The following is a 27,374-nucleotide window of genomic DNA, read 5'->3' on the forward strand; positions in this document are numbered from 1 at the left end:
CTCCTAACTTTAGAGCTCATGAATTCCAACATTCTCAGCTAGAGGAAGTGGCTTCAAATGTCTAGGATAGGCTTCCTAGTCTCTTAACAGGGCTCACACATGTAAATAAAGAGCCTGCAGGGTGTTCCCTGGGGCCCCAGGGCCTAGGAGAAATCAAAGAGCAACCAAAGACCTAAGTCCCCCATGAAGGAGCTCACAGAGTGACCAGGGAGACAAGATTTACACTGAAGAAAAGATCAGAGTGTCACAGGCAAAGCTCAGCACCTTCCCCAAGCCTCAGTCTCACAAGCTGGAGGAAGTGGGAACAGAGTGCAGGGTGGACACTGGTACATGGCCTGCCTTCCTCCCCTGACTAGCACCTCGGTTTTCCTCTGAGCAACCAGAGGCCCCACAACCAGAACTCCAGCCAACCCTATTCACTGGGGAAAGGGCTTGCTCCACCTTCGAGCCTCTCTGTGGGGATCTGAAACTTCACTATGACCCCACGATGGGTAGGAGGGAAGGATATTTGGAACCAGGAGATCTGAGTCCCCATTCTGCCACCCATTGCTCAGCCAGTGGCCTTGGACCAGACACAACATGGCTCCCAGCTCAGTGGCCCCATTGCACACAGAGCATGGCTGGACAAGTCCTCGGAAGGAGTGTGTGCACAGAGTGAGGTGCAAGCAACAGCTGTCCTTCCACAAACAAGCATGCCACCACCTGAGATGGGCATCTGCCACTTTCCTAGGGGCCGTGGTCAAAGTGGGGAGCCAAGCACACTGGGAGGCACTCCACGTGACTCCCATAGGACTGGCTCCAGGGGAATGTGTGAACCCTGCCTGACCAATTAGCATATTTCTTCTTCCTGTCAACTGTGATTGGTCGACAGGTGGGGCAGATGATCCAATTCAGATCAGTGACACCCAACTCAGGGCCTCAGGGGAAACTGAGAAGCAAGAATGTCTTCTGGAGCTGAGAGCTATGGGGCCGAGGGAGGCCTGAGTTTGCCCACTGCAGGGAACCTGCAGACTGAAGTCCCTGCTGAAGAAGGTTGAGCCCAGACCAAGTCCTAAAGATACTTTGAAGCCTCTGAATCCAGCTGTGCCTGAAGCACTTCTCCCTGGACTTTTGAGTCACCTCAGTAAGGAAATTGCTTCTTTTTCTTACTCTTATGTGAGCTCAGTAATTGTCATCTGCAATCAGAGGAATCCTAATGACTCTGGTGATGGGTCCTGAGAGGGCATCACTGGAGACTGGGAGATGGGAGCAGAGAAGGCTGGCTGTGAAGGCGGAGCTATGCCACACAGTCCCACACAAGCCGGCCTGGGACCTGCGAGTCATGCAACATGCATGGCTCCAAGCCTCTGCACAGGCTGCTGCTCTCTTTGCTGCAATGCCTTTCCCTCATCCCTGTGGAAAGTGCTTATTTATCCTTCAAAGCCACTCCTCTGAAAGTCCCCCTTGCTCTCATTGGTCCAGGATCACCCCTTCCATGCATCACACTTCTCCCCTGCACTGTTGGCCCCAGTCTGCAGCTTGCTCTATGGCATGAAGGCCACAAAAAACCCAGGGGAAGCTGTTTCTCCCAAGAGCAAGATGATGCGTGAGAACTAGACTCTTCTCCTGGGGGATGCCGGGAGAGGTGGATGGGAGAAGTCTGAACTGAGTATTAAACCAAAAGTGGCTTGAAGAGATAAGATCTAGTGTAAGTACTGAGTGGTACGGAGCTTAGGATCCAAGTACAGTTCAGCCACAGAGAGACAACGGGGGCAATAGCATTTCCTCTGTTGCTCTGAGACCATGTACACTATGATGGTTCCATCTTTCAGCCCGCTGTGAGCCTTGGAGGCCCGGCTGGCACCTCATGGCACCCAAGAGGCTCAGAAAAGAAACCGGATGTGTAGAGTCAAGGGAGACAGCCCAGCTATGCTTCACACAGCAGATTGATCCTGGGCTTCCCTTTTTTCATCTGAAAATGGGGATGCAGGACCCTGACATATAGAAGACTCGCCAGAGACAAATCCTGCCTTTCTGTTCATTTATCCTGTGACACCCTGCAATGTCAGTGGACCCTGGGGTCAGACTGAAACACAAGGTATACTTTTTTAAATTTAGCTCTCTTGGGTGGTGTGGGTGCTGGCAGGCCCTGCCCCTGCCTCAGGGCTCACAAATGGGTCCGCTTCTCAGGCACTCCGTGGGGCTGTTTGAAAGTGGAAATGAAGCACACCTACCCCGAGTGCAATAGCACCTGTTCAGCCCTCTCTCAAGCAGAATGCAGGGGCATAGGTGTGTGGGCCTTGGCTACACAGTCCTCCTACTTCCAGCATCACTTGGCTTCTGCCAGAGTCTAGAGCCTTCTAGATCAAGACTTGCAGAAATCTCAGAGTTTCCATCTCAAACCCCGGAACCACCTGAGATTTCTCTTCCTCAATCACCCTCCAGTCTTATCAGAGCATGACTCTAAACAGGACGTCGGCCGACCCCTCCCATGCCTGTTTGTGGTCCTTGCTTTCTGTGAAAGGAACTAGGCTTGAGCAGAACCCAAACCTACCTGGCAGAGCTGTACAAAAAGGACACACAGGAAAAGGGAGTGCAAAGCAGTGGTGGGGTGGGGGGAGGCGAGGGGGACTCTGGGAGCTTTCAGACAACTCCTTGATTTCCATGGACTGCTCCCCCATCCACAGAAAGACAAGAAGCCTGGAGTCAGAGCAGACCACTTGCTTGGCAACTCCAGCTCAGGACCCCTGAGCCCCTGATGCTAAGGTTTCTGGAAGACAGGCAGTGATTGAGGAATTCCACACACGGCAGTCCCTGCTAATGCATGAAAGTACAATGATTAGCCAGCCAGGTGGGCCAAGGCAGGCACCTAACCCAGCCTAGGGGTGTCACAGAAGCTCCCCTGGAGATATCATTATTTAAATTAAAAACAAAAGGACCAGTTAGAGCTAATAAAGTCTCAGTGAGGTGGTAGCAGGGACTGGAATGGAACGTACCCAGACAGGGATTGTGACCAAGCAGAGGACAAGGTACAAGCAAAGGTCAGGTGATTCAAGAAGGTACAGAGGGCTTGAGAGCTAAAGAAAGAAGCTGAGCAGGGACAGAACAGCTGGGGATACTGGCGTAAGATGTGGCTGGCATTGTGGACAGATAAGGTTTTCAGACGAGCAGAGAGGAGAGTCCCGTGGCCACTCTGCTCCCAGAGGTGGGAGTGCTTGGCCACTCATATCTTGCCTGCTACAATGCCCCTGTGCCTTTTCTCCTCGACACACGCCACCCTGGGCAGAAACTAGAAGCAGGAGGCCACGGAGGGCCACACAGAAGCCACCCCAGGCTGAGATGCACCAGGGAGCTTGCCTCTAGCTTCCAGAAATAGCATCATAATTAAGAGGGAAACAATAACAGTCGGTGACCAGGAGGTATCAAAACTGGTGCCCGCTTTGTTTTTCTTGAGCAATCTTTCCTAATTAATTCTTAAAGATTCACACAGTGGGATTAAAACACTCAGCTTACAGAAGACAAACTGATCAATAACTTTTCAGGCTAATGGAGGGGTGGAGGCGGGGAGTTGGCCTGGGCCTTAACCAGGGCTAGGAGCTCCTCCAAGGGGGTAGGGCCCCCCGGGTGTCCCGGGTCCATTCTGACCAGGTGTGGTGACACATGTGAGCACTGAGCCACACCTGGGAAGGGGCTGCTGAAGCCTTGAGGAAGACATGGATTTCTGGAACAAGGAGGAACTTGAGGCTGTCATGATTGGGTGGACAGTGGTATCCAGGGAGGGCCAGATCAGAAGCCTCACAGCCGGACACCTAAGTGACCCTATTCACTGGGGAAAGGGCTTGCCCCACCTTTGAGCCTCTCTGTGGGGATCTGAAACCTCATCATGACCCCCATGGCGGGTAGGAGGGAAGGGTATTTGAAACCAAGATATCTGAGTCCCCATTCTGCTACCCATTGCTCAGCCAGTGGCCTTGGACCAGACACAACACAGCTCCCAGCTCAGTGGCCCCATTGCACACAGAGCATGGCTGGACAAGTCCCTGGAAGGAGTGTGTGCACAGAGTGAGGTGCAGGCGGCAGCTGCCCTTCCACACGCAAGCACGCCACCACCTAAGACCGGCGTCTGCCACTTTCCTAAGGGCCGTGAGTGAAACAGGGAGCCAAGCACACCGAGAGGCACTCTGGGAAGGTGCTCAGGTCAGAAAGGAGGTAGTGCTCCCCAGCAAGGGCACAGGTCTCTGCTGTTATGAGAAGTGGCCAAGCCAAGGCCTCCCAAAGCCTGTACAATCCCAGCGAAGAGGGGCCTGGCCACTTGATGTTGGTGCTTCAGACCAGGACAGGCCTGTTTGCAGGATCAATTCTCAGGGCATGCCTTGCATAGAGAGCAGGGGAGGCTGGAAGCCGTGCAGAATAACTAATTAATGATGGTAAAGTATTGTGGAAGAGGAAAGCGTTGCATAACCGCTAAGTGGTGGGGTTATTATTATTCATGCAATATTCATACTGTGCTCTTCAGCCTCTGGGAAACATTGCTCTGGAGTCCTGAGGGACCTGACCGAGGGGAGTGCATGTCCAGGGAGCAGAGCTGTGGGATGACAGCTGTCCTGCACCACAGGGAAGGGGCCATGATGCTGCAGAGGAAACAGCAGCACATAGCCTAAACTGGAGCCCCTTAGTAAACCCATCGGCCTCCACTTACCATGACAGGCCATTTGTGAGCCCTGCGGGGCACTAGCATCCATGTTAGGAATCTCCACTCTAGTTAGTTTTTAAGGCAATTCCTGACATTTGCAGAGCCTAGAGCATGCCACATGTCTAAAGATTTAAGTTATAAATCAAGCCCCATGCACAGTCCAGCCAAAGTCCCCCTGACCCCAGGGCCCTGCAGTCCACTCTTCAAGGGTCCCTTCCAGAGGGGGAGGTGCAGCCCTGCTGCCTGCCCCCAGGGGAAGCAGGGTCAGATGGGTAAAGCAGAAGGAAGCCAGGCCTGGCCTGGGCCACCTGGAACCACAGACCCTCCAGGACCAAGGATGGGGTCTGAGTCATCAGACTCACCAGCAAGTTCCCTTACCCAAGCCCTGGCTTTTCTCCTAGAGCTCTGGGCAATGCTCAGTCCCCAAAGGAAACCACCAGGTGGAGGGGGGAAGTGCTGTTATCTGGGAATCTGGTCTTTTGGAAATTGAAATAAAAGCAGTTCCTCCCTCCCTCTCTAGTTCCCAGGGCAGCCACAAGCTGTGGTTTCCCCGACTCGGGTTCTCACTTTTAGCTGCACTGAGCCGTTGCACACACACATCCCTCTCTCTTTGCCCGAGTGCTGACCTGGTTCCTAAACTCTCAAAACATTTCCTGACAAGATAAAAAAGAAAAAATTGTCTTTGCATTTGCATATATGTGTGTATGTGGGGTCCTAGAGCCAGTGTCAGGACAAAGGCCTCTCTTGGGGACAGTGGCCTCTTTTCATGGGAAAGCCCCAGGAACTGACATGGCCTCTTCAGACTCGCATGCCTGAGCCTGAGTTACTGGGTCCGAGGAAGAGTCTCACAGCAGCATGGAGGGTGAACAGTCATTACAAATTGACCAAAGTGTCTTAATGTGTCACATGTGACTCAACAATCAGGGCTCATCTGCAGTTTGGGAGGATCTCTGTTCCTTAGGACTCTAGGGTTGGCTCAGGGAGCCCCGCCTGGGTCTGCTCAGCTACTCAGGGCTGTTGCCACACAGCCCTGGCCTGGCCTGTCCAACACTGTCTGCCGGTGGGGCTAAGCATGGGCTGGCCAGGAACTAGGATGGACACCAGTGTACTCAGCCACACACCTTGACCTCAGGCCACACACTGCTTGCCTCGGGGAAGTACTGTGAGAGATGGGTGCCCTGGGGCCTCAGAAGCCAACATGATCCTGCTGGCATGGCCTGGGACTAATCCAGCCAGCCTCCCCTCTCCTGGACTATCCATTTGCCTTCTCCTAGTAAGTCTCCCTGCCTCCAACCCATCTGGGGCACTGCAGCCAGGCACTCGTCCTGTAAGGCTGTTTAAAATCCTGCAGAATGAGGCCCAATGTCCTCCCAGGGCTCATCAAGCCCTCCTCTTTTGCTGGCCCATGTCACCTCTTGTTCTCCCCTCTTGCATAACCCCAGCATTCCGTGATGCCCTTGCCCGGGGCCTCAGCAGAGGCTGTCCTCTCTTCTCAGGAAGCCACACCACCTGTCCCTTTCTTGCAGATAGGCTCCCGGAGGCTGATGTTTCACTTCGGGCAATAATTGACTCAAACAAGTGTTAATTACTGAGCAGGTTCTAGAGTGATGGCCCAGCAAGACCAGATCTCTCCCCTGACGGTGGTGATAGTACAGAGGGGAGTGGGAGTATCTCTATGGCCCTGGAGGGGAACAACATCATCCCATGCAAAAGAGACGACATGCGAGGAGGCTGGACAGTAACCTGATGGATGTTCCCCGAGACCAGGGAGCAGGCACAACAGGGGATGGCTTGTGACAGGGCTGGCTGGGAGGCCAGTGACACAGTAAACACTTGAGTATGTGCTGGCAGCAATGGGAAGCTGCTGAAGGATTTCACTTAGGTAGAGATGTAAGCAATTAGCATTCAACAAGACTCTTCCTCCAGGAAGCCTTCCTGAATACTCCAGTTTGGATCAAGAGCTTCTCCTTTTTCTTCTGTGCATCCTTCATCTCAGTATTTAACACACTGCATTGCAACTGTCCCCCTAAGACTGTCAACTCCTCAGGTTGGAGCCTGACTTACTTATCTTCATGTGCCAGTAGACTTTGGTGAAAATCAATATTTGCTTAATCAAAGAGAAAGCTCTGGGTGTCTGTGAGTCCCAGTCCTCCGAAACAGCCTGTGGGTCCAACTCCAGGTCCTTCACCTCTTGCCCTGAAGAGTGACTTCTTGATTACATGGTCAGAGAGTTTGCAAAGGTGGGAGCAGAACTTGGCTGCAGCTGGGGTTCAGGCAGGAGCTCCCTGCCTGACCATCTGCTTCCCTCAGACAAGCAGGGGAGAGTAAGCCCAGTCCATCTCACTAAGAACCATTATCCAGTTATTTCATGGAATGAAATTTAATAAAGGGAGCAGTTCAAGCAATTGTTGGTGGATAAACAAGGGTCTAGGTGTGACAACAATGCTTATAGTGACTTTAAAGAGGAAGTGGAGATGTTTAATTTGGGAGCTAGCGAAAAGGTCTGCTGAGCATGTGTTGGCCTGGGGGGCTCGGCTTTGCAGCCGCCCAGCTGTGGCCCTCATCAGGGACTGAGGAGCAGAGACTCCCCAGCAGGCACTCTGCCTACATCCCCACTCCTTCCTTCACCCGATGGGGAAGACCCCCTCAAGGGCCTCTAGAATCAAGACTGTGTGTCTGAGAGAGGTTTGCCAGCCCAGGGCCCCTCCCCAAAGAGCATTACTCCAAATCACCTATCCCCCAGAACTCATTTCAGACTTACTTTTCTGGAAAGATGAAATAGGTCTACTTTTCCCTATTCCTCTAAGTACAGCTAAAACCCCTAAATATTATATTAAAAAACAAATATAAAAAGACCCCCAAAAATGGAGAGAAGAAGGCCGACTGGCTAGGGACCTTTGGAGCCCAGGAATAACAGGGCGGTGAATTTCTGAGTTTTCTTTTTGCCTCAGGTGTCTCAGATGGGAACGGGAGAAGCTGGCAACCCTGTAATGACACTGGGCACAGACACAGAAGCCCCAAGAAAAGCCAGCTCCCATGAGCCAAAGACTGGGAAAGGCTCAGCCTAGGAAGACAAGACTTTTAGGTGATAACCACTCCACAACGGTCAAACAGCACAGAAAAAACTGTGCCCTCACCCCAAGCCCCACCCTCATCAACAGAGGCCAAGTGGAGACCTGGACTTCCACGCTCATTGGTCAGTTATAAGGAGCCCCCGCTCCCCAACGAGGGTGGTGTCAGAGGGTCACATGGGGAAGAGAGGCTTTCGTGCCCAATGAATGAAAAAGTCCCTGCCCCCAGGGGTGTCAGTGGAGACCCTGTGGGATCCTGCACTTCCACCCCCTCCTGGCAGTGACAAGGCACCTCTAGGCACCTTGCGCCAGTTAGGAAAGAGTCAGGACGTCCTCCACTGCCCAGCCACCACGAGGCTATCCCCGCCCCACAGTGTCAGCAAGGGACACATGGAGAACAGTGATGAGCCTGGGCACTCCCAGCCAGGTGCTATCTGCGAGGGCCAAAGGGGAGGCCCGCACAAGCCCAAGGCTGACGTTCCACTTAGGGCAATAATTGACTCAAACAAGTGTTAATTACTGAGCAGGTTCTAGAGTGATGGCCTAGAACCTAGCCTGCACCCCACCCCACAGTAACACAGAGCCCTTCTCCCACCAGGTGTCAATGGCGGCCAGAGACGATGTCAAGCTCCAACCCTCTAGCAATTATGAGGAAATGCCTCTTTTCTCCTGACGGAATGATATCTGAGGAGGCCTGTTAAAATTGAAGATTTCAATAAGTTTCAGAGTTTCATAACATCAAATCCAAAATGTTCAGGTTTCAGTGGAAAATTATTTGTCAAAGCAAGAATGAGGACAATCTCTATTTGAATGAGAAAAAAAAAATCAACAGATGCTATCACCTAGATGACACAGATTTAGAGTCATCTGACAGAGATGTCAAAGTAGCCATAAAAACGCTTCCATGATGAATTGTGAAAACTTCCTCAATGTCACAAAGAATATCTGCAAAAGCACCTACAGCTAAAATCAAACTTCATGGTGAGAAACAAAATACTTTTCTACTGAGATCAGGAACAAAGTAAGGATGTCTGCCGTCGCCACACCTGTTCAACCTAGTACTAACGTTCTTGTCGGCCTAGTAAGACAAGGAGAGGAAATAAAGGCACACCTTTCAGGAAGGAAAAAATAAGACCAACCCTATTTGCAGAGAACATGACGGTCAACATAGAAAATCTCAAGGGATCTGAAAAATAACTCTCTTTAGAATATGTGAGTTCAGCAAGGTGGTTGGATATAGTAAGATTAACATATGCAAATCAATGATGTCTCCGTATGCTCAAAATTATACACGGAAAGAAATACTTTAAATACAACACAGCTTACGATCACTCAAAAATTATGCAGGTGTGAGTCTAATAACACAACACTGAAGAAAAAAATCCAAAATGATCTTAATAAATGGAGGCACGTACCGAGTTCATGGAAAAATACAACATGATAAAGATGTCAAATCTCCCCAGATTGATCTATAGGTTTAATGTAATTCTCATCAAAAGCCCAGGAAGACTGTTTTTGTAGATGTACAAAAGATTATTTTAAAATTCACATGGAAAGATAATGGAAAGAGAATTGCGAAAAATCTTTTTTGAAAAGGAAGAATAAAGTAGAAGGAATCACTCTACTCCCTTGAGACTTAATGTATTTACAGAAATCAAGACTGTGTGGGATTGGCAGAAGGACAGACACATCAATGGAAAAGAAAAGAGAACCCCAAATTAGCCCCACCCAAGTATGACCAACTGGGTTTTGACAAAGGAGCAAAGTATGTTCAATAGAGGAAGGATCATTTTTTCAACCAATAGTGCTGGACCAATTAGATATCCATAGGTTAAAAAATTACCTTGATTAAATTCATACTTTATACAAAAAAGAGCTCAAAATGGATCATAGATTTCAATATAAAACATAAAACTATGTAAATTTTAGGGGGAAATCTTGAGAACTTAGGGTTTGGTGCAAACTTCTCAGACATGCTATCAAAAGCACAATCCATGAAAAAAGAAGATTAGTAAGTTAGGCAATTAAAATTAAACATTTTTGTTCTGTAAAAGACCCTGTTAAGAGAGTGAAAAGACAAACTATAGACTACGAAAATATTTGCAGGCCACGTATTTGACAAATGACTCATATCTAGAGTATATAAAGAACTCTTAAAATTCAACAGTAAAAGAAAAAAGTAAGCAATTCATTTAGAAAATGGGCAGAAGTCATTAGGGGAATTCTTGCCCTATCAGGAAATGTCTCTTGCCTACCTGAGGTTTCAGCCTTTTCCTTGACCTTCTGCTGACTTGCAACAGACCCTGGTGTATTCGTTTTTTGTTACATTTGTAGAGATTTGTTTTGCGCAAAATAAAATGAATATACCAAAGATTCTTCCTCACTAAAATTCACACACCACATGATTCTGAACCATTGTCTTGGCAGGAACTTGGAACAGGGGAAAAGCTGTCAGGAAAGATTTTTACAAAGATCTCAGGGATTCAGACCCAAGGAATAAAGTGATGACTTTGACTTGTAAGATAAAAACGAATTTAATTCTCCTTACCCTGGCCTCTTCCATCTTTTCATTATAAATTAAGGGAGGAAAAAAAGACTCTGCTCCCTTCAATAACTCTGGCTCCTTCAGTGAAGAATGTTTTAGGCCCTGGAATGTAATTAAAGTGATATTGCATTTCTCTTATTATCAAGATTATAATAATACATAGATTTCAGCAGATGCTTGCCAACAGAATTAAAACGGAGATAGATGGCTGACATTTTAGATGGAATTAGAGTTCACAGGAATATTTTATATGACAGCTTTTGTAAAAGGAAGATGCAGACCTCTAATAAAATGCCTAGAAATTTCACCAGATATTTTCAATAGCTAGTCTTAGATCAATATTTTAGCAAAATTTAAAAATATTGATTGGTTGATATTTAAGTAGCAATTTATTTAGAATTGTGACAACCATAATCCAAAACCTAGTTTTAAGTTTTTTTAATCATGATAGCAAAAATACATCAGCCTTCCTCAGGCATCCCGTGCCTCCAAGTGTGGACACCTGAGAAGGACAGCGTTAGCCATGCAGTCTTCTGGAAGGGAGTGGATAATCTGAATCGAATCACCAGGGGCTATCAGGCAAACCCCACGATGAGGAATGTTCTGTGAGGAAAAAAGTGGGGTTCGAAAGCTGTGTGCTTCAAAAATATCTTTATCATAAAAGACAAACAGAGGCTGGGGGCTGTACCAGATTAAGGAAGGCTAATGTGACACAGTCGGTCACCCCTGCCATACCCCTCCTAGATTGGGTCCTGGCCTGGAGGCAAAACCAAGACTGGAAGGGACATTACTGGATCCATTGAAAATATTAGAATATGATAAATAGATTATATAAAAGTATTTTGTCAACAGTAAATTTCCTAAAGTTGATGATTATACTGTGGTATATAAGAGAGTATCTCTGTTCTTAAGAAATAAACACTGATGCATTTAAGGGTTAAAGGAAACCCCATGGTATACACAATTTACCTCAATTGTTTCAGGAAACAAATCGTGTGTGTGCGTGTGTGTATGTGGAGAGAGAGAAAGAGAAAGAGGCAATATATTATCAAGCAAATAAGATAAATTATTTAAAATAGGCAGTCATATGGGTGTTCTTTGTACTATTTTTATTCTTATACTTTTCTTGAGAGTTTGAATTATTTTGAAATGAAAAAATTTTTTTAAAAGTTAAAAAGTCACTTCAGTTTTTTCAATGTCCTTTTTATTCTTGACTAAGAGTCAGTTTGGCATTAGAGCTAAAAATTCAGCTTTGGAGCATTAAAATGCCTCAGTTTGAATCCCAGCTGGGCCACTCACCTGCTGCTTTAACCTATCAGTGCCTCAGTTTCCTTGTCTGGAAAAATGGACATGACTACGATAAAAGTATCTGCCTTGGGGCTGAGAAATGAACAGGGTCCACATGGGAGTGCTGAGAGCAGCCCTGGCCCATGGTCGGCTCTCAGGGAGTGAAATTTTATCACACTTTCAAGGAAGGAGTGTTACATGTAAGAGGAAGTGAATTAAAGGCCAAAATGATTCTAGCAACAACACTGACAAGCAGTAGATATTTCACCTGCAAGCTATCAAGATTAGTCAGTTATAGCAAATAAAACAGTGTGGCATGATTCAAAGAGAGACAGATGCAAAAAGTGGCACAGAAGATGAAGGCCATTAATGGTTCAGACATATTAAATGGGTACAGAATAGACATAGAATATGTTTGCAATATAGAATCATTGCAAAGCAAAGAAAAGAAAGATTATTACACAGGTGATATTGCAACAACTGATGTCCCATATGGAAAACATTAAAATTAGATCCTTTCTTTAGGCCATAAATAAAAATAAATTCCAAATAAATTAAAGACCTAATCATAAAAAATGCAACCATTTTAAAGTAAAAATAATTTTTTAAATGTTTCTTAACACAGAAAAACCAAACACACAAAAAGGAAAAGACCAATACATTTGATTATATCACATTGAAAGACTTCTCACGGCAAAGGATGCCACAAAGATAAAAGATAAGCAACATACTGAGAGAAGATATTTGCAACACATGAAACATACAAATAATTAATATCCAGAATACTACATGAAAGACCAATAATCAAATACAACTTGGAAGAAGGGTATATAAAATGAGATATCTACAGAAAAGGAGAATGGGCTGTCTGATAATGTAGAGAAAGTAGTTATTCTCAGTAGTAATTAGGAACACACAAACTAAAATAAAAACTTTGAGATAAAATTTTATACCTCTCTGATATGTCAAGAATTGAGAAGTTGGGCAGTATCAAGTATTACTGAGTATGTAAGGAAACAGATATGCCCACAACCCCGTGTTGGAGAGCAATTTGGCCATATCTGATAAAAGGAGAATTGACACATTTCCTTTGCCAGGGGTGTCTGCTATAAAAATAGCTGCAGGTGGGTTCCACGAGGCAGGGCGAGAGGGCTCATCGAAGCATCAGCCATCAGGCTGCAAGTTAGAGACAACCTAAATTCTGACAGTATGGGAATGGATAAATAAACAGATAAATGACAGTGTTTCTGTGGAAACTTGTAGAGTATTTGGGATGAATGCATTTGACCCATATTATCAGAATGGGTAGATAATGCAACTTATTAACTATGCTATGGCAGATTCTTGCAAAGGTTTTAATACCTGAAAAGCAACCCAGGAAGGAAGCATAGCCAAGCCTGGGGTGCCTCTCCCTTCGAGGGAGGGAGAAAAACAGGAGGAGGAAGAGAGCCGAACTCCATCTCTTATGTTCTATTTCTCTGATGGATACATTGATTTAGCTACTTACCTTTAAATATATATCTAGAAAAAAACTTAACATTTGGTAATTCAGGGTGTTGGCTCCATAAATGTCTGTTACATTAATCTACATGTTTGAAAAATATTTAAAGAATACTCAAACACTGTTTCTTTAAAAACTTTCTACCTACTCTGTGTGGGAAAGAGTGACCTGGCTTCTCATCCCAGGGTCCCCCCCCCCCCCCCCGTCATACTTGGGATCCTGGATGTCATAGAGGGACTAGAGAGAGAGTGCCCCATGCCCCCCAAGGCCCCTGAGGCACAGTCCTCATACACCCTGGATGACTGGCCTGGTCACCCACCTTCAAAGACCCCCATCTGCCGGCAGATTGCACTAAACAGTGCTCTAGGCCCTTCTCCAGTGAATAAAGGGGAAGCCCAACATTTTATTCATTTGCTTTCAACAGGCTGTCATGTTTGCTTTTTGTTCACAAACATTTACTTACTGGAATTAACAACATGTACAATCATTATGAAAAATACCAATACAGAGAAACTAAGATGCTATATAACTCTTTTTCCTAAGAATAGTAAAAGATAGCCGGGTGCGGTGACTCACGCCTGTAATCCCAGCACTTTTGGAGGCCGAGGTGTGCGGATCCCCTGAGGTCAAGAGTTCAAGACCAGCCTGGCCAACGTGGAGAAACCCCATCTCTACTAAAAACACAAAATTAGCCGGGTGTGGAGGCACACGCCTGTAATCCCAGCTACTAGGGAGGCTGAGGCAGGAGAGTCACTTGAAATTCCATCTGAAGAAGAAGAAGAAGAAGGAGGAGGAGGAGGAGGACGAGGAGGAGGAGGAGGACGAGGAGGAGGAGGGATACTAGGAACCATTTGCTTTATTTCTTTCCAGTCAGTTTTTGGATAGATAACTAAACACATGCAAATTATTACTACGGAACTCTAACCTGTAACTATCACTTCATCACTTCTGTTTCATCCATGTCAGTTCATAGAAAGGCATGTCTTTCAACTAAATATATTGGGTATTGTTGGAAATACTGAAGCATAATTAACTTAGTCAAATTCCTACTGATAGTCACTTGTTTCTGGTTTTCACTACGGTTTCAGCAGTGTTGAATAATATCCTGTGAAATATTTTGGGAGGCTTTTACCCTATTATTTCATTAGGTTATATTCCTGGAGGTGGAATTTCTGGGTGAAGGGCTATGAACATCTTACATTTTGCTTACATTGACACCCAAATTTTGCCAAATTGCCCTCTGGAGAGAGTGAATAAATGAGTTTCCTCATATCCAATAGTGAGTGCTCACCACGCTTCATATCCCATGCTAAGTGTTTTAAATGTGGTAATAGATTTCATTTTCCCAATAGTCCGATGACGTGTCCCCATCCTACAGATGAGAAAACTGAACACAGAGAGGATGAATTCTTTGTCCAAGTTTTCCAGGCTGGTAAATAACAGAACAGGGATGAACATTCAGGGAGTCTAGCACTGGATACCCGCTCCTAACCACTGTGTACCTCCACCAATAGTATATGAAAACACAAACGTGCTGTGATGCCTTGGCCCAGTGATTAAAACCTTACCTATAAAATGCAGGTAACTGTGGCACCTATTGCACAGAGTTGCTGTGGGGACCAAATGAGCTCATGCAACATCTTTAGCAGAGCACCCAGCACATTGACACACTAAAAAATGCAAGGTGTTGTTAGTTCTATTATTATTTGTGAGACTGGACATTTTTAAGTTTCATTGTCTGTAATTCTTCAATGAATTGCCTGTTTATATAATTTGCACATTTTTCACTGGATTTCTTAAATTTAACTTCCTTTTCTTCTACCAGGGCAGACTAGTTTGTTTATCTAGATAGGTCAAAAGCAGAAATAAGAGTTACAACTTCTCTTACCTTCCACCACATCTCCAGGCAGGCACACTGCGTCTAACCACCATGCACACTCTTAATTGCTTCTTGCTGGTTCCTGCCATCCCCTCACAGTCACTGCCAAGGGCCCGTTTCCATGTGTAAAATGATGGATGTTGTGATTGTCTGTCTGTCTGTCTGACATGCTGACTCCCAGAGGCCAAAGCCTTTGCTATCCCCTGCTTAGTGCGGACTTTAGATGGAAACCTGCCCACAGCACTAACTTTGCCCACATTCAGGATACAACCTATTGGTCTGGAGACACAAGATTTAATCTGGAGACAGACTGCTTCCCATCGAGTCTTGGCCCAGTGCAAGTTCTGCGAAGGAACATCTTTGTATATATGAGGGACATGTGCTGCCTTTTTAGGAAACAACAGTTAATGTCAGAGGGGATTTTGTAAAGCCACATGTCTCTCTCCAACTCTGTCTGTCTCCATCTATGCATATTTCCAGCCATCTCTCTACATCTCTCTCTCTCTCTCTCTCTCTCTCTCTCTCTCTCTCTGCCTGAGTTTCTTCCTCTCTGTCTACTTCTCTGACTTTATATTTCTCTCTCTTCATTTGGCCCTAATTTTCTTTTATCTTTGCCTCTCTCCTTTCTCCTTTCAATGAATGCATTAAATATAATTTTTAAAAACAAAGATACCTCTGAGTAGCAAAGAGTCTGCTTCACTGCATGAGAGTTCTGGTTCAACGTTAACTGTATAGCAGCATCTACAGGCCTGCATGTTCTCATTCTATGTCAGTATTTTGATTTGACTTAATTAAATTTAACTTAATTATCTCACAATCCCAAAAAGTAAACATGATTATCTCCTATCTCATTGGTTCAGAAAGTTAGAGTGTTTCGGAAGCTTATTCCAGTTTATTGGCAACGGAGCCACAGTTTACACCCAGATGTTTCTAGATCGCAAGCCTGAAGCTCCGTCTGCCATGACCCTTCCTATTCTCCTTTAGCCCAGAAGCATTTGTAAGTTGCAGCTGGAATAAGACAAACAAGATCATTGCCTACTACCAGATCAAAGTGAGAAACGTCATCTGTGTAAAGGGACAGAGTTATGCTTTAGGAATCAAGCCCCAGTGAGCTAAGGCTCTCCCACTTTTCTGCCTACTGAGGTCCCCCAGTCCAGAGATCCCCACAATCCCCACTTACCCAGGAGGAAGAGGATCCTCAGCATGCTGACCCCCAAGTTCATGTTGGCGCTCTGCTCTGCTCCTGACTCCTGGCTCCTGGCAACGCAGGCACAATGAGCCATGTGACCCAAGGCTCCGGGGACAGGACAAGGCCCACGTGACTGATGGGGAAGGAAACCGCTGCCACAGCCAGCAGGCTGTTCAGTTCCTCTCAGCCTCTCTGAATACAGGGCTGAAGGAAGCCCCTGTCGTCCTGGCCTCCACCAGAAGCTGGCTGTGATTAGGCCCACTGCACACGCTGGGGTATTATACCCAGTGTTCTCTCCTGTAAACCTCCCCACAGAGTGTGGGAACAAAGCACAGTAAGGTGCGGTTTCTTGCCCAACGACCCATGCTAGTAAGTCTCAGAGAGGAATGTGGGCAAAGCCGATCTGCCCTGCAGTCCAGACCTTGCAGTAGCCTCTGCGTTGGAGCAGGAACAGGAAATGCCCCTCCAGCCAATAGTCCAGCTTGGTCACTGTTTTTGTGCCATGGGCGCTTCTGAGTCTAGGAATGCCTATCACTCTCTTCTCAGAATAAGATTTTTAAATCCCCAAACTAAAATAGATAAGGATCATAACAGAAATTAGTAGTATTAACACATAGTTATCAAAATATTTTGTTAAACTTGCAACATAGAAATATACATGCTTCTTTACCCACACAGTAAATAGCAAGATCTGGCAGCAGATGAAACAGCTACCACCATCTCGACATGGTGATAAATGGAATCGATATTGAGAGATACCTGTAACAGCTGGAATGTGGATGGAAAGACCTGTGATTCCTACCAGGAATAAAGTTACTGGGTGGTAATATTGCTGTGGTTCTTTCACCACACTACTATTAGAAGAAGATGCTAAATGTTCCTTAGAGGTTAGAGAACAGAGATGTAATGTTTTTCCCATCCAAGTTTACAGGCCCCACGTCCAGGTCCCTAGCCTGGAGGAACCTTGGTAGTCACACAGGCTCAGCCAGCAGACTGAGGGCCACGTGCTCCTGTACTCCTTTATATCTACACGTTGTCACAATGCTTAGCTGTTCAGCCACCAACTCAAATGCGCAGGAAATGTCACTTTTTAAAATATAAATCAACTTAATGACAAATCTTGAGTCCCCCACCCAACTGAGCTGGCAGAAATTGAGCTCTTTTCATTCTTGGGCTCCCTCAGTCAAATCCCTGACAGCAGCAGCCAACACCATGAGCACTTGCCACTGTGCCCAATGCCATCCTAGCATGTGACCTGTCCGAGTCCACGCAGCAGTAAATGTGAGAGCTGGACTTGAAACCCAGGCCTTTGGCTGGCAGCCTACGCCCCCTCAGGCTGCATGTGCCCTCCGTGCACAAGCACACCCCCTGCCGAGGTCCAGCCAGAGGCAGTCTGATTGCCCTGCTGCCACAGATGCCCCCTGAGTCCTTCTACATGGCTGCTCTGGTTCCTTCTGAGTTTCACATAAATAATGGACATGAGTGGAGAAGGCTGGTCATGAGAGAAGCAATTGGCTTCATTTGGGTGCCTTCAAGTTCCATCTGTCCACACTTTATTTCATGAAATTAAGATCAGTCTCCAGCTGCACCAAGAAACATACTCTCTTATTTCTCCTGGAATATGTGGAGTTTTCTTAATTTTGCCTCAGTTCATGAGAACATGTGTAAGAAAAATATGTCACTTTCCTCTAAGTGTATTGAAAGAAAATGCCAGTGCAGACCCAATGATCTGTAGACAGTGGCTGGAGACAGCAGAGCTACATTCAGGCCAGGCCCAGGGCTTCTAGCCACACCAGGCAGGTCCATTTTTATGTGAAATCACTAAGATTCAAATGTCGTCAGAAACTGATTTGAAAATACTTTTGCGCCGGGCGCGGTGGCTCACGCCTGTAATCCCAGCACTTTGGGAGGCCGAGGCGGGCGGATCACAAGGTCAGGAGATCGAGACCACGGTGAAACCCCGTCTCTACTAAAAATACAAAAAAATTAGCCGGGCGCGGTTGTGGGCGCCTGTAGTCCCAGCTACTCGGGAGGCTGAGGCAGGAGAATGGCGTGAACCCGGGAGGCGGAGCTTGCAGTGAGCCGAGATCGCGCCACTGCACTCCAGCCTGGGCGACAGAGCGAGACTCCGTCTCAAAAAAAAAAAAAAAAAAAAAAGAAAATACTTTTGCATGGGGTAAGTCGATCTAAACACTAGCGTGAACTTCTGCTCCCAAACACCTCTCCAAATGTCCTTGGGAGCTCAACCCATCCTACATACTCTCAGGAGGGGAAGCATCTGCAGCTACTTCTGCTTTCACTCTGCCATAGCCTCCGAGTCTGGAAAATGCAGTCTGCTCCCTGCTCGGACAGGCAGAGGCTCAAAACACCCCATAAGCTAGAATCTCATGAGATGCCCTGGCACCCAGCTGCGGCACCTTGGCAAGATGGTTGTGTGTCTTCTCGGTATGACACGATGCACCCAGAGGAGCGGGTACCCCACCCCGTACCCCTGTAATGAACGCCCAGTTCTGACCGTGAGGCTGCTCCTGTCACTGGTGTAGGATGGTAGCACTGACTTGGGAGCTTGTGAGGGCAGGGCCCAGAGCACCTGGCCTAGCACCTGACACAGCGCAGGCTCCCAGCGGTGTTTGTTGAATGAAGAATTCAATTCACCCATCTACTTAGGAGGCTGAGGCAGGAGAATCACCTGAACCCGGGAGGCAGAGGTTACAGTGAGCCAAGATTGAGCCACTGCGCTCCAGCCTGGGTGACAAGAGTGAAACTCTGTCTCAAAAAAAAAAAAAAAAAAGAAAGAAGTCACTTTAATTCACTTTCTTATCTCATGCTCAGCTGGCCCAGTCTCCAGCCCACCTGGCAGGAATGTTTTCCAGGTCATCTAGGTGAGGAAGGTCACTGTACTGCCAATCAGAAAAAATGAGCCCCACTCCAGCAGCTCTGATGTCCTGTTCCTCACTCGGGTGCGGGGCCTCCTCCAAGGTCACCAAGCCTGGGACTCTTCTATCCTTAACACTGCACCCTCAGGACCAGCCAGGGAGTTCGCGGGATTCACTCCTCACGTGAATGCCTTTAGTGCAAGTCACAAGAAACTGCCAAACTCCATCATTACGCAAAATTTTTAAAAATTTGAAGATAGGGAGGATTCGACACATGAATTTGTTTATTGGCCATACATAGAACCGTGCACCCAACAGAAAATAGCCATTCTTTTCAGCATGCATGCAACATTTATAACCCCCAAATGGTCACACACTGGACCATAATATAAGTCTCAAAAATTTCAAAGAAAAGGTGACATATAGACCATATTTTCTTACCACAATGTAATTGAATTAAATGACAGAAACAAAAATACATGATAGAAATTTCCATCGGCTTGGAAATTTTAAAACATTTCTAAGTAACTCATAGATGAAGAAAAAATTACAATGAAAATTACAAATAGCTGGAAGTGAATGAAAATGAAAATTACAAATAGCTGGAAGTGAATGATAATGAAAATGTTGCACATCTGATTTTCTAGAATGCAAGCCAGGTAATAATTAAAAGGAAATGCATAGATGCAAATACTTAGAAAAGAAGAACTGAAAAAGGAATGAGATAACCATCCAGTCTGAGGAGTTTGAGGGGAAAAAAAAAAAAAAGCCCAGAAAAAAAGGCAGAAGAAAGGAAGCAATAAATATGAGAGCAAAAATGAATGAACCACAAGCAAGCAAAGATACAATGGGGAGGATCAACACATCTTAAAAGTTTTTTCTGAAAAAACTAATAATGTGAAAAATTCCTCACAGAATGGATTAAAATAAAAGAGAAGACAAAAATAAATAATATTAAGAATAAATAAGTCCAAAAAGGTAGCAATAATGGCATTATTAGCAATCTTATGCCAATGAATTTGAAAACTTTGATGAAATGGACACAATCTCAGGAAAATGTAGCTTACTGAAATGCAATAGACAAAAACAGCAAGACAGAAGAGTCTAGATGCCTTTCAGAAAATTGAATCAGATAGTTAAAAATCTTGCCACAAAGAAAATATCATTCCAAACTATTTTACAGAATTTTACAAAAATTTTAGAAACTTTAAGGACTAGGAAATTACAATTTTAACAAATTAGTTCAGATAATAGAAATAAAATGAGAATTCTCTGACAGTTCTGTGAGCCTAGCATAATCTTTTTACCAAAACCAGGCAAGAAGAAAGCAAGAAAATAAAAGTATATCCCAATCCCAGTAAATAACATAGAGGCCAAAATCCTTTTAAAAATTACCAAATCAAATGTAGTGATGTATATGTACATATAAAGGATAAACTATTATGACCAAGTCATTCACCACTTTAATGGATTTAAACAGAAAATAAGTTAAATTAACTTAATACATACAGAAAAACATTTGATAAAATCCATCATCCATTCATGATAAAAGCTCCTAATAAACTAGAAATAGAAAAAAGCTTTTTTAATCTAATGAAAAATTATCTGCTAAAATATAACAGCAAGCGTCATCATTATGGTGAACCACACGGAGGCAATCTCTTTAAAATTAGGAACAAGATGCCCTTTATCACTATTTCTATTCAAAACTGTCTAAGGTCTAGCTAGTACAATTTTTTTAAAAAAAGAAATACAAATAATGAGGATTGGGAAGGAAGAAGAATGTTGATATGTTTGTCTACACAGAAAGCCTTTAAGACTCCAAGACTAATTGTTAAAAATAATAATATGGCTTAATACAAGGTCAATATTTTTTAAAAGCAATTTAATTTGTATATACCAGTAACAAAAAGAAAACAAGTTATTAAAAATATAAAAATATTTTAAAAATATAAAATTACACAACCACTATTCCATAATATATACATATTTTTAAATAACATGTATCTGATAAATACACACAATTTTGTTAATTAAATAAATACATAAATGCTAATAATAATAATTAGACCACATGACCAAAATAATATATACACATATTTAAGGAATATAATAAATATATAATAATACATTTGTTTTATATATATGAATAATGAATCTAACAAAAGTTGCTCAAGACACATGGAGAAAACACTAGTGCACAGCATTAAAGAGGATCTAAGTAAGCAAAAAGTGTGTCACCATGGATAGAAAAACTCAAAAATCCTTAAGTTGGGGATTTTCATTTTCTCAAATGAATCTACGGTGTCAATACCATATTCCAGTCAACTTCATTAGTAGTCAGAGAAATGAAATGAGGACCACAGTGAGACGCCATTTTACACTTTCAGACTGGCAATAATAAAAATCTTGGGTAATATTAAACGTAAATGAGGATGTGAACATATATGGTGTAACATCAGCAATTTTTTATTCTTTGGTAAAGTTGAAGATTAGTGTATCCTGTGATTCAACAGTACTCCTCCTGAATATATGCCCAGGGACTCTCTCACACTTGTACATTCAGAGACATAGAAAAGAACATTCATAGAGCATAATTGGTCACAGCAAAAAAGACCTTAGAGGAACCATGAAATCTATCAACAGGAAAATGGATGAATAATTTATGATACATTTTTATAATGGAATAGCATATAGCTATAAAATGAATAAATGACAGCCACCTAGGACAATTTGGATAAGTCTTAAAAACAGCATTACATGAAAAATCAAATTGTGAAAGAGGATAAACAGAATTACATTAATTTTATGAAGCCCGGTACCAAGCAAAACTATACAATAAAGAACCTAGAGATATATATATATTCTTCATTAAACAGTATTTTTAAAAATCTAGAAAATGATAAACACAACATTACGGAGAGATTAATCTCTCAGAGCAAGGCAGAGGGAGGGGAGAGGAAGGAACACACAGTAAGACGCAGAGGTAATGGTCTGGCTCTTTAACCGTGAGGTAGGTGCATGGGTATTTGTTTTGTTAGTAGGAAGGTCAGACTCTGAGTTTTTCCTAAAGTCCTGGTTTATGCCCACTATCTTAATACAATAATAATAGCATCCCCTTTCACTCTCAAAGGTCTGGCAAAGGTCCTTATTCAAAACCTACATATATTATGGAAAATTTGATGTTTATTGAAGATTGCATAATTAAGAAGTAACTAAAACAAATATTAATTCCAGCAAGGTTGTGTTGATAGACATTGTAACGGTTTCACTCATTCTAGCAATTAGCAGTTCTAGCTTTAAAAATTTACCCCAATTTTGTCCCATTAATTCTACTTTAAGGGACATAGTTCAAGGAAATAACTGAACAAAAGTATATGAATGGATATGTAAGGATGCTCACTACCGAATTATTTGAAATTGAAAGTCAAAACAACAAGTGAAAGACAGGAAACAACAAAAATTAGCACACATCTGACACAATGGTAACCAAGCAAAAGCGTGTTCACCAGGAAATGAGAGTTCCTTTCTCATTACCACCTCGTCTGACTTCCAGTAACCAAATGGGTGTGGATACCTGCTTTCAGGGAAAGAAAGCTGAAGATTGGAAGCAGACAAGGTCAATGGCTGCAGCCCATCTGTGCAAGAACTTTTGCAATTAAAGAACAGTGTTACCTTGTGTATAAGTTCGTTCTCATGCTGCTGATAAAGACATACCTGAGACTGGGTAACTTATAAAGGAAAGAGAGTTAATTGACTCACAGTTCGGGATGGCTGGGGAGGCCTCAGGAAACTTACCATTACAGCAGCAGGGGACACAAACACGTCCTTCTTCACATGGCAGTAGCAAGGAGAAGTGCAGAACAAAGGTGGGGAAAAGCTCCTTATGAAAGCATCAGATCTAGTGAGAACTCACTATCACAAGAACACCATGGAGGTAACCACCTCTATGATTCTATTACCTCCCACCGGGTCCCTCCCATGGCACGTGAGGATTATGGGAACTACAATTCAAGACGGTTTGGGGACACAGCCAAACCATATCACCTTGGCCCATAGTTAGTAGAAGATATGACTTAAAAATAAGAATATGTGTGCATTTAGGGGGAGTCTAGAGGGAATCATACACATAAATATGACCCAATTTTACCATAAATACACATGTATGTGTTGCTTTTTTTTTGTTTGGAGACGGAGTCTCTTTCAGTCGCCCAGGCTGGAGTGCAGTAGCGCGTTTTCGGCTCACTGCAAGCTCCGCCTCCCAGATTCACGCCATTCTCCTGCCTCAGCCTCCCGAGTAGCTGGGACTACAGGTGCCCGGCACCACGCCTGTCTAATTTTTTTGGGTTTTTAGTAGAGACAGGGTTTCACCGTGCTAGCCAGGATGGTCTCCATCTCCTGACCTCATGATCCGCCCGTCTGGGCCTCCCCAAATGCTGGGATAACAGGCCTGAGCCACCACGCCCGGCCTGTACTGTTTTAATACTCTTTCCTGATTATAAAAATTCTCTCTTAGCTTTTACATACACATGGCTTCATTTCTTTCCCTATCTCGGTATGGCTATGCACACTTCTGTTGCTAACCCAAGAATAATACTGTGGTTCTAAATTTTCCCAAATATGTCCAGGTCATGGTAAAAAAGCATAAAGTCCATTAAAGTACAAATGTAAATTTCATTGTTAACATAATCAATTCTGAAACAATGACATCACCAAAACCCATGGGCAACTTTCACCCTCAGTTTTTTTTCCAATGCCTCATAGGAGCCAAGGAGCCGGTGAGCCACTGAATGGACTTTGGGGAAGCCATGGACCAAAGCCATGTTCGAAAATACAAAGAGTTAAAGCCTAGGAGACTGGGCCCGGGCCTCCCAGCCAAGGAAACCAAGGCATGGCTTTCTGTGAGCCCAGCTCAAAGGGATGCTGGAGGACAGAGCAGCTCTTTCAAGCTGGGCATCCAATTTCATCCATATTTGGCTACCTGAAGGCTGTGTGAAATTAGGAAACTATGGCCCATACAGTATTTTCCTCACTGTTGAAAAGAGGACCTTCATTCTCAGCCCCTATCTCTTAGAACGTTGCAAAAGTTTGCATTTATCGAGTTTGAAGAACAGCAAAAATACCAAGCCACCCAGAGGCCTTGTTTCTTTATCTCAACCGTGAGTAAAAGAGGTCCTGATATCTGGCCATCTTATATCATGCAGGAAGCATCTTTGAGAACACTACCAAATATTGGGGATCCCACACCCCATTTGCTCAGGAGTAATAAGCATGTTTCTTGACCTCTCTGCCTAGGAAGTGAGCCTCAAGTCAATGACAAATTCTCAATTTGGTTGGGATTCAGCTCTGGAATCACAAGAATTAAGTATAGACAACAATTTACTTTGTATTAAAAAGTGTCATCTTATAGGTAAAAATTCTGAAAATGCACCTACATGAAAAATGTCCTCTTACTTACACAATCTCAAAGACCTATCTACTTGGTTAATAGTCATATCAGGATATATTGTTTACTAAGTAGTAAGACTTGGGATGGAAAAGAATAAACAAATGTAGGACAGAGAAACGGTCTTGGGGTTAAGTGAGGCTTTTAAAAAGGAAATTCAGAGTCAGCTGTAAGGTAGTGATTAAGAGCACAGACTCAGGGGCCAGATGACTTTGACCCTAGAACTAATCTTTGTCTTTGTTTCTTCATTTGTAAAACAGAAATGAAAATGTGCTCATAGGGTTGTTATGAGGATAAAGTGAATTAATAGTTCTGAACATCGACTAACACATAGTAAATTTAAGTGTGTGTTGTCAATGCTATTGTTGTTGTTTTTTGCAATGTTGATTTACAAAAGCTAGCTCAATTTTGAGTGACCTATAAGATGAACACGACAAATCTATACTGGGAGATATAATGGATGACTTAAATAAATGGACACTTATCACAGGTTCCTGAATGGACAGGCATAGGGTCCCTGGTAGACCAGCACAGGGCTTCTCTCGGAGAAGTGAGAAAATGGATGAAACCCTAGGATCTAAACTGAAAACCATGAGAAACTCTTGAGAAGACAGAGGCAGCTGGGCATCAGTGTGCGCGGTAGGAATTGGCAGCCAGGAGCAGAAGAGGCCAGGCACCCTGCACCAGGTTCAGGCTGGTGGGAAGTCCTCTACTTGACCTACTCTCACCCCAATTGCCTGGAGGAAGCAAAAGAATAGCAGGGCAGCCCAATGCCAGGTGGAGGTGACGTGTTCACAGCAGGAAGACACCAGAGTAGAGGAGACCAATACCAACAGGTGAAAGCCGACTGGCCAGTCCCGGAGCCTTTTTTGACACTGCCTCCATCTTGCCACACTCTCAGGGCATGCACGTCCACAGCGCTGCTGCAAAGAAATAATAACTGAGAGCAGGGCCACGTGGAGTTTCTGAGCAGCCCCATGAAAAGAGATAAACTTTAAGCCTTAGCGGGTGGGCTTAGGTGTCCAAATAAGGAGTGTCTGAACCCAGATCCTAAAACCAGAGGAATGACACTCAACATGCTCTCAACTCCCTTAACAAGGCACCAGTGGAGCCGAGAGGGTGCTGGTCCTTTAGTGCGGATCACCAACCAGCACAGCCGATGGTCCTAAAATAATATGAGTTCACACAGAAGGTAACGGGGCATCTGAAGTGAAAAGTGAAAAACTAAACAGATCACGATGAATTACAGTTAATGGAATGGGTAGTAAAACAAGTAATTTAACATAAGCACATAAAAATACGCAAGGAGAAGAGAGACTGTTGGAAACATTGAGCAGGAATGAGCAGTCATAAAAAATAATTAGAGTCACTGAGTATGAAAGTATGTAAATAAGGAACGCAATGGAGGAGATAGAAGAAAGAACATAGCAGAAAATTCATTACTGAGTTCTCAAAGTTCAGGTTTTCCTGAAATCTCTCAGAAAACACCAGAAAGAAGAATAAGAGAATGGAAAGAATAAAATAAATATCAAGAAGAGGGTGGATCACGAGGTCAGGGGTTTGAGACCAGCCTGGCCAACATGGTGAAACCCCATCTCTACTAAAGATACAAAAAATTATCCGGACTTGGTGGCACATGCCTGTAATCCCAGCTACTTGGGAGACTGAGGCAGGAGAATTGCTTGAACCTGGGAGTCGGAGGTTGCAGTGAGCCAAGATTGAGCCATTACACTCCAGCCTAAGCAACAGGATGAGACCCCATCTCAAAAAAAAAAAAAAAAAAAAAAAAGAAGAAGAAGCTTGGAGTAAAAGTGTCAACATTGAAATACATGGAGAATTAGAAAAAGATAAAAAAGTTAAGAGCATGAAGGATATTTGAATAAATAATAAATTTAATTTATCATAGAAATGGCTCAAAGAATGTTAAAAAGGATATATAAGGAAGGAAAACATCTATGTGTGTTTTACTAAAATGTAATAACATCACAGAAAAGAAAAAAAGAACATTCTAAGACTTTTAAGAGAGAAAATGAACATCACTGACAAGGGAAAATGAATGTGTCCATAAAATGGAGAGTTAAAGTAAAAGAACTTAAAACCAAAAATTTTATATCTGGCCACACTCTCATTTAAATGCAAAGATAAAATACAGTCTCAGTCATGCAAAATGTCAGGATCTCTTTGAAAGGACTCAGAAGAAATACTTCACCAGAAAAGAAAAATTTAAGAAGCCAAAGAAAGATACTAGAAATTAGTGTTAAAACAAAAACAAAAACAAAAATTTCAAGTCTATTGCCCAAATGTGGAATTACCAAACAAATAGGCAAAATTTGTATGCTTTTTATAAAATCCCTCTTTTCTCCATTTTCATTTTCCCCACTGTTTTCACTTTTAAAATAATTATGGACATACACATACACATATTTCAAGAATTAAAATTCTATATGATATTAACATGGAGGTGAAGATAGGATGTCAGATGGAAGTTAATTTATGCTAATGAATTTATCTTATTCCAATAAAGACACAGATATTGCAAAACTCAATAAATTAATGGGGAGAAAAACATCTGGATGGATTATAATAGGCTAGGGATAAACATCAGAATCAAAAATGGACTGCTTAAGTTTTTTTTTTTTTGGTTTTTTTTTTTTTTTTTTTTTTTTTTTTTGAGACGGAGTCTTGCTCTGTCCCCCAGGCTGGAGTGCAGTGGCCGGATCTCAGCTCACTGCAAGCTCCGCCTCCTGGGTTTACGCCATTCTCCTGCCTCAGCTTCCCGAGTAGCTGGGACTACAGGCGCCCGCCACCTCGCCCGGCTAGTTTTTTGTGTTTTTAGTAGAGACGGGGTTTCACTGTGTTAGCCAGGATGGTCTCGATCTCCTGACCTTGTGATCCGCCCGCCTCGGCC

At 43.8% G+C, this 27,374-nt stretch overlaps 1 protein-coding gene across 28 annotated transcripts in view; it reads right to left on the reverse strand.

The window, feature by feature from the left end:
* Positions 1–16,533, reverse strand: part of TMEM273 (transmembrane protein 273) — a 34,078-nt gene extending 17,545 nt beyond the window's left edge. For 3 of the 28 annotated variants that reach the window (XM_024794368.2, XM_071069980.1, XM_024794370.2), the window contains exon 1: positions 16,136–16,526. In XM_024794368.2, the coding sequence (XP_024650136.2) occupies positions 16,136–16,238 (103 nt within the window). In that variant the 5' untranslated portion in view covers positions 16,239–16,526. Of the gene's footprint in view, positions 1–16,135 lie in introns of all 28 variants that reach the window. The other 25 variants (XR_011607927.1, XM_071069978.1, XM_071069976.1 and 22 more) reach the window with 21 other exon arrangements.
* Between the last annotated feature and the right edge of the window lie 10,841 nt (positions 16,534–27,374).

The sequence above is a fragment of the Macaca nemestrina genome, chromosome 9 (assembly GCF_043159975.1).
Source record: "Macaca nemestrina isolate mMacNem1 chromosome 9, mMacNem.hap1, whole genome shotgun sequence".
Classification (NCBI taxonomy): domain Eukaryota; kingdom Metazoa; phylum Chordata; class Mammalia; order Primates; family Cercopithecidae; genus Macaca; species Macaca nemestrina.